Genomic DNA, 7,698 nt, shown 5'->3' on the forward strand with positions numbered 1-7,698 from the left:
ATTTGGCCAAGTATAGATAACATAATTCAAAACTAGAATGATTTTTTGTGTGTGTGTGTAAGATGATTGCAATTACTATACACTATTTTCTGTTAGTTTTCTTCAGTTGGTACTTTGATTATCTTACACATTATTTCTGTAAGATATTACATTTAAAAGATGTTAAATTTAAAATTTAAAAAAATATTAAAATTTAAAAAGATATTAAGATATTAAAAAGATATTAAATTTAAAAACAAAGAATGATTATGATTTTTACCATTATATAACATTTAGAAATGTGTTTTGCTTTGAAAAGGAAATAATTTTGAACTTTTCTTTAACATTTCCTTTGTTGCTTCACTTGTTTATGTACATTACAAATTATATTTTTCCAAGATGTAAATTTCTGCCTTTATGTCTCATAGGATGAGGAACTCGAAGCAACCACTCTTTCCACCTCCTTGACCCCAAAAGATGTCAAAATTAACAAAGCATTAATTCCTTTCTTGTATCATAATGTGATTGTAAACAGTGATAGAAACAGGATTATAGATTACATATGTGAGGGTAGCAAAGTAGTTGCTACTCAATACTTAGCATATGGAAAATAATTTTTCATTAGGAAGTAATATTAATGATAACATATGTATATATATAAAGCTATCTTCCAAATATTGGCTTTTTTTTTTCTTTTTAGAACCTGAATTTGAATATGTCTATTATCTGAGCTTGAGGAAAAGATTTTTTAAGATGCTGCTGTAGTACCATGTTAGCTCCCAAAACTAGGGCTGAAGAATCGTATTTGCAAAGAAAATGGCTGGTACTTATTTTTGTCACTGGTCTATAGATAATTCTTGTAGCTTATCTTGCACTATAAATTGTCTTTGTTACAAGAGTGATCCCTTTTAGCCTGACTTACAGTCCTAAATTTACCTTCATCCCACACAAATCTGGCATTCACACTTCTTTTTGTAGAATTATGAAGTTGAGAGGATTATTTTTTCTCTCTCTTTTTTTTTTTTAAATGATTCACAAGCAAAAGAAATGAAGCCATTTTGTTCTTTTCTCCCCATTATTTTTTGAGTTCCATATTTCAACTTTGACAGGATGAAAAATATGTGAAATATGTGATATGAATACAACTGTAAAAGAAAGCATGTATAAATCCAGAGAAGTGGGTAGGAGTAAGAGGCAAGCACAAGGTATGTCAATACTACAGCCTCTCATAATAAAATTATCTTAGTTAAGTGGAGATATATAGTGGTGGAGGTGTTCCTTCATTGTAGTTTCATAGTGATTTCACAGTTGTCTGGGTTCCGGGATTTTGAACTTGTGCTGGATTTTAAAGTCTTCATGTACAAGCAGTTCCATGCCTGGATTTAACCTATGAGTTTTCAAGGAGAAGCCTCTGTGGAAAATGCATGAGTAAACTGGGTGTGCTGTTGTGTATGCTGAAAGACATCAATCTATACTACCGTTTAGGTTCCTGCTCACAGATGAAAAAACGTCTGCAATCCCATCTCATTTTAATTAATTCAGAGAAAGGAATCTTTTGAAAAACCTCTTTGCACTAGCTAAATTTCTTTCGTATGGTTTGGCAAGAAATCTTTATTTTTAGAAGTGAAGAAAAAAAGAGAGAAAGGAGCAAATATATGCAGATGCATTCGCGAGCCAAATTTTCTGGGGGAGGCAAATTAAAATCCCAGTCAATGGGTTCTTCTCATTCCCTTTTTTAGAGCTTTCTTCACTTCAGTCATTCCCAACCTGTGGGCTGCGGAGAAATATTAAAAAGGAAAATTCAGTTTGTTTTCAGTTAAAAGTTTGATCCTAAGTAATACAGCAATCCGAGAGAAAACAATCTGCTTTTGTTTCAAAAAGTTTGAAGGTGGTTTCTGTAAGGCAGAATATGGAGAGTACATCTACCAACTGTGCTTCATTTCCCTTGTATGTGCTTTGGTTAGAGTGTGCAAATCCCCTCTGAAAGACCCAACTCAAACCAAGGGTTGGTCAGTTTTTCAAGATACTACCAGCCAGAAAGATACAGGGATAATATATCTGTATTTTATAACTTTCTCCCTTGTTTTAGCTTCTCTTTTGTTTTATTAGTCTACTTTACATCAACCATTTCAGAAACAAGAAGCCTGGAATCTCTTACATGAGTGAGGCTCTTCATTCATGGTGTCAGCAGTTGAGTGCAGACTTGCAAAAGATGTTCACATGGCAGCAGTGGAATTTTTTAAATGGTATAAATGCTTTAGCCCTGTGGAAACACGTTAGTCACCCATTAAAAAAATAAAAAAATAAAAAATGGAATCTTCACTTACTTGCTAATGAATCATTTTCCCCTGTGGTAATGATAACCCTGTCAGGGTACAGTGCATTATTTGTCTGTGTATCTGTGGGCCTTGATTTGCACACATGCAGGTCAGACCATTGAGGGCTCATTCAGATATGAAAGTCCTGGTAGCATTGGTCATATTTATCAACTGTGTTAGTAATGGAGGAGACCCCCTAGAACCTGCTCTTCGTTGAAAGAATAGGAAGATATGCTGCTTTATTGCTCTGTTTCACAAAGCAAGGATCTCTGCATTGTGTGAGCTGGAGAGAGAATAAAAGGAGCTGGTCGCAGAAGGTATGGGCCTAGTGGAATAAAAGCAAGTGTAGAAGCAGCAACACATTATTTCTCAAGACTGCTAACTGCAACGTAAATCCAGCATGTTCTGCAAACTTGAAAAATTTGCTGCAAATTCTGTGATTCCTTTAGTATTCTGTGGGCAACCACATTGTGCACTCTTGCTTTATGTAATGCTGACATTCAGTTCTTCATTTCTTATATGAGAAATAACTGTAAGAAGCAGACAGGAGAAGTTGCAGTCCATTGGCTTGGTGGGCAGGAGATGCACACAAAACCTGTCTGTACCATTCCGGACAGTTAGATGAGAAACCAGGTACCTCTCATTCTGGAAGACACCGTGGAAAAGCCAAACAATTCCAGAATTACAAAATATTTTGCTTTTGTTGACTCAATTATTCCAGCTCATCCTAAATTCTCTGTAGGGTGTTTCAGTTCTACTCCTGTCCTTTCTGGTCTGGACTGTTCTTACCTGTCTGTTCCCTTAAACAGACTAACAGTGGCCTATGAAAAGGGAGATGAAGGATTTATGAAATATCCATGAGGAGGGGAAAGTGCAATAAAAGGGTTAAATTCAGTGTTATGCAAAGGTAACATGAAGAAGAAAAGGAGCATGTGGGGAATTGGCTTTATTACTTTCCTCAAAAATATTATTTTTGTATCTGGAGTCTGATTTGAGATTGAAATGATGAACAAATTGTCCCATATTAGTCAACAGTGCTGGCACAATATACCGTGAATTAAGGCAAATGGACTTCATGAGTCAAGCTATGTGTGCTCTGATTCAGATGTGCATGCCTTCTGACTTCTGTTTATATCTGCCTTACAATTTGCATTGTGCTTCCTTATTTTTCCCTTGTCACAACTTATTTTAGCATAGCTAACAATTCCTTTTGTGTAATGTCCTTAATATCTCCTTCTGGTTGTGAAGAGGCACCCATGCCCTGTGCTAAATGACTGCTGCTGCCTCATGCAGTCAGATGACACAGAAACAAATCAGCGCTTGACAGGGATGAAAAGGGATTGCAGAGAAACTTGCTTCCCAGCATGAAGAATTGCTCTATGACTATTTTGATCTTGCATAAGACTTGTGAAATACTGAAGTCAGGTTCTGAAGCAGCTATAATTTGCTCCCGACTTCTGAAATTTTTGATTTTTGGGAGAGCATTGCTCCTTGCAAAAGATAGCTGAACAACTCCATGTCTCAGTGGATGCACTCCAAGCGTACCGTTTTCTCACTCTCTTCCTTCTCGCTGGAATCCGCAATGGGTAGGTTTACTGCAGACTTCAAACCTGTCAACACCCAAATGTGTGACACCAGTTCTCAACACATGTGAAAGAGCTAAGCTGAGGGACACGATAATATATAGCAGGGGAAGGAGACAGAAGTTCTGCAGCATACATTTTGCTCAGCATGGAAAACTTTTCGATAAACTTTGCTTGGAAGCCGAGCAATGCTGTTGTCAGCCCGCAGTTATCAAGGAGCTAGGACAGTAAGTCAGGAGCTGGACTCTGTGGGTCTTGCTGTGCTGGTGTTACCACTGACAGGCTCTTCATCCGAAATGTAAAGATCTGAGCTCAAAAGCTGAACAACTGCCCGATGCCTGCTTAGCTTTAGAGCACTTGCCTAAGCATAAGATAGCAGAAACTGCATGGGAGCAGCTGGAGCTGCCTGCATGAGGCAGGCTGCTGCTTTATCCTTATCTGCTGAAACAGCACAGGGGAGAACAGGGAGAGGAGCTGCGCATGTCTGCACGGGACGGGGACAGGGACAGGGACAGGGAACAAACACTCGTCTGCGACCAGGGCTCTTCAGAGACCCTCGGAGACCCTCACCCCGGGCTGGGAAGCACGCACCGCTGGGCAGAGCCTATGTAAATAGTTCGGGGGAAAGTAATGAATATGCGTAATGATTCTGAAACAAACACATGAACATGCAACAAGTGATACTGGTGTGCCCTACCGGCGTGCATGGCTGGCGGCACGACCCCACGCACCGGGCTCTGTGACAGAAGGTGCCAGCTGGTCAGCATTACACGGGTGTGAAGGGGCCCAGTGCCACCGGGGTGTCAGAGGAATCTGTCCCCGCTTACACAGCGGAGAGTTTTACGAGACGGAGGCTTATTAAAACCCTTTACGAGCCCCAGCCCCGAGCTGAGGAAGCCAGTGCTTTGCCAAGAAGCACCCTGCGGCTGCCGAGCGGCCTCGCGGAGCCGCTGTCAGGCCGGGGCAGCCCGGCGGAGCAGGAAGTGCAGCGGGCCTGGGTGCGCGCCCAGCCTGCCGCAGTTCCGCCTGGGCTGCGCCGGAGGCATGGCACGGCTCTGCCCGGCTGCCCCCCTGCTGCTGCTGGGCACCCTCCTGGGGACGGGGGCCCCCCTGACGCCCGGCTCCCCGCTGCCGCCGGGCCCCATCGTGCTGCTGGGCGCCCTGCTGCTGCCCGGCCGGACGGCGCTGGCCGGGGACCACGTACCCGCGCTGCTCTGGTCAACCGCGAGGTAGGAGAGCGACAGCAGGCAGCGGTACCCACCCCGCTGCTCCCATCGGGTGTGGAAGTGTATTTCCTACCCAGCCGGGCCTGGCGAGCGGTGAATTTGCCTTACCGCGTGGTAAATTTGCGCCGTAAGTAAACTTGCCGGTGGGTGAACAAGCTAACAGGTGAAGCGACACGTTTTTGCTTGTAGTTGTGTGTGCTGAGCTGAGCGGCGGTGATTCCTCACGTCTGAAGCGGGTAGGCTTTATGCGTCCAGAGGCAACCTTGAACTCCTCCGTCAGAGCTTTCGAGACTTAGAGGCACGCCATAAGGCAGCCTCCCAGAAAGGAGCTGACCAAAAACTGCCTGGCCAAGTTTAATCCTCGCAGCTCCTAACTCCCAGGTCCTGCTTTTCCACTTCTAAGCTGCTTTTATTATTATTTTTATTTTTTAATAACATTTAATAATATTTTACTAACATTTGCTTTGTGTATAGGCATCAGTTGTTAGAAATAACAGCTAAACTGCAGACCATCTAGCGGAGAGTTTATCTCCTGCCCTCTGCAAGAGCGATGCATTACACCTCGTTCGAAAGGACATCTCGTCTCAGCTGGGTATTAATCAGTTTCTCTAATAGAAACCATCACTAACACCAGCTGAACGTGTCACTCTCCAGCCAGGTGTCTCCAGGAAAGGCTCTCTTGTCCCATGGCTGGCCTTGAATTGAAGGTGTCTGCTCTGGAAGGGAACAGGAGGGACACGGTGGAGGGGGCTGGTGGTGGGCACGGCCATGCAGGGCACGTTGTGCTGCTTTGGCCATTGGCAACCATCACATCGGGATTCGTGGGACTCGCTGCCTTTGTACCTCCATCGCTCTCTTAATTCCCAGAGTGCTGCTTACAATTGTACCCGTCTGTAAAGGAAAGAGGGAATCCAACCAGTGGCTTCTTGGAGATAATTACCCTTTCAGCTGGTTGTGCTGAATTCGCTTTACCTTTCATGAGACTTCGAGCCGTTCAGCGTGTTTGAGGCACGGTGAACTATCTAGCTGTCACCAGGAAGACAGACTAAACACTGCTCTTGGTTATGCCAGTGGAAATCTCTTGTCTTTAGGCAAGATCATTAAGCTTTAAGTCTGAGAGCTAAATCCTTTTGTGTTGTTTTTGTATGTTTGTTTGTTTGCTTTTTATTTTTTTTAGTTGCCTCTTAATGCAATGATTTTAAGAGCAATAGGAGGATTCAGAAAATTTATGATAGTCAGGAGTTAGGCTATTCTTCAGGAAATCCTGTGTATAGTGCCATATAGTTAAACATGGTGCTTTTTTTTGTTTTTGTTTTTTCATATGTCGTGCTTTAATGATGAGATCCGTGGATAAATTGCATTTGAAAACATACATGCAGGAGGTGTTTACTGTGTTTGTTTCATATGTATCCTGGGCATTGTATTATTTTCTCTGCAGTAGTTAATAACAACTTTGACATACGTCTTCCTATCTCTTAAGCATTTCTAGAAACTGAACCTCTGGCCCTTGGGCAGCCACAGCATACAGGAGTCTGAAAATGCTACCATTTTGATAAAGTTTGATTAGGTAACTTTGACAACCCTCCACCTATCCCTCACTTCTCCCTCGCCCCCAAAAGATACAAACAGACATCTCAATGTCAAGGTTTTTTTGTATTTTAATCTGTTCACTTTTATAACACAGGCATGAGAATAAGTGCTAAACTTCTATATTTAAAAGCAAACAATGTTGGAGAGATTTGTTAGGATAAAAGTGATCTCAAGAGACTATGGAAAGATCAGTGCTTCCTTTGTCCTAGTTTATATAAATATTACACATGTTGTCAATATAAGCAAAGTCTTATCGGTTAATTCAGGGTGGTCATAAAACAAACTTTCCACCAAGATGCAATTAGCAACTCACCCCAGTGCAGATTGTTCAGGTCTGAACAAATCTAGAGCAAGAAAATCAGGATGGTGGACTGATTAAACTAGTTTCATGTTTCCATGAATACAAGTGTTCCTCCTATCGTGACCTCTGCATTTTTAAAAGGGGAAGTTTTTATGAGGGACAAATTAGTTCCTGTGTCTCGTGAAAGCCTGTGAAGCTAGTGGAAAGGAGATTTGTGTTATTTCATAAAATAAAGAGGAACAGGAACTTTTGTTTGCATAACTCTATTCTGTGCTTTACATCTTGGTACTTTGCAGTGATGTAAGGCTTTCAGTGCATGGCTTATGAAATCAGGGAACTGTTATTAAGAATTTTAAGAAGGGGAACTAAAGAAGTACAGTAATTATCAAAGGATTTCTGTTCATTTTGTGGAAACGTCTCACCAATTTAAAACTTTGGCTTCACTCACTGACCAACAGGTGCTGAGCTTCACCCATCTCTTCCATCACCCTCTCCTGGGTTAACTATCAGGACACAACACTGAATTGCTGAGTTCTAATAAATTGTGCAATTAGACAGTGTTTGTAAAGCAGTATCTCAAAAGAGCTGTACTAGAAGTTTAAAAACTCTTCTTTTATGCGTTATTGTATTGTAAGCATGCTATTCAAGATAATGTAGAGGAAATATAGAGGAAATATAGAGGAAATATAGAGGAAATATAG

At 41.7% G+C, this 7,698-nt stretch overlaps 1 protein-coding gene and 1 long non-coding RNA gene across 2 annotated transcripts in view; one reads left to right on the plus strand and one right to left on the minus strand.

Moving 5' to 3' along the window:
• Positions 1-661: 661 nt before the first annotated feature.
• On the minus strand, positions 662-2,221 carry LOC118167504. The gene is made up of 2 exons (XR_004751175.1): positions 2,138-2,221; positions 662-1,753 (listed from the first exon to the last, which is right to left on the minus strand). It is a non-coding gene; the product is annotated as an uncharacterized LOC118167504 (long non-coding RNA).
• Positions 2,222-4,667: 2,446 nt separating this feature from the next.
• Positions 4,668-7,698, plus strand: part of ATP6AP1 (ATPase H+ transporting accessory protein 1) — a 59,504-nt gene continuing 56,473 nt past the window's right edge. Inside the window, exon 1 of the mRNA XM_035326895.1 lies at positions 4,668-5,109. Within this exon, the coding sequence (XP_035182786.1) occupies positions 4,925-5,109 (185 nt within the window). The 5' untranslated portion in view covers positions 4,668-4,924. The remainder of the gene's footprint in view (positions 5,110-7,698) is intronic.

The sequence above is a fragment of the Oxyura jamaicensis genome, chromosome 1 (assembly GCF_011077185.1).
Source record: "Oxyura jamaicensis isolate SHBP4307 breed ruddy duck chromosome 1, BPBGC_Ojam_1.0, whole genome shotgun sequence".
NCBI classification, from domain to species: Eukaryota; Metazoa; Chordata; class Aves; order Anseriformes; family Anatidae; genus Oxyura; species Oxyura jamaicensis.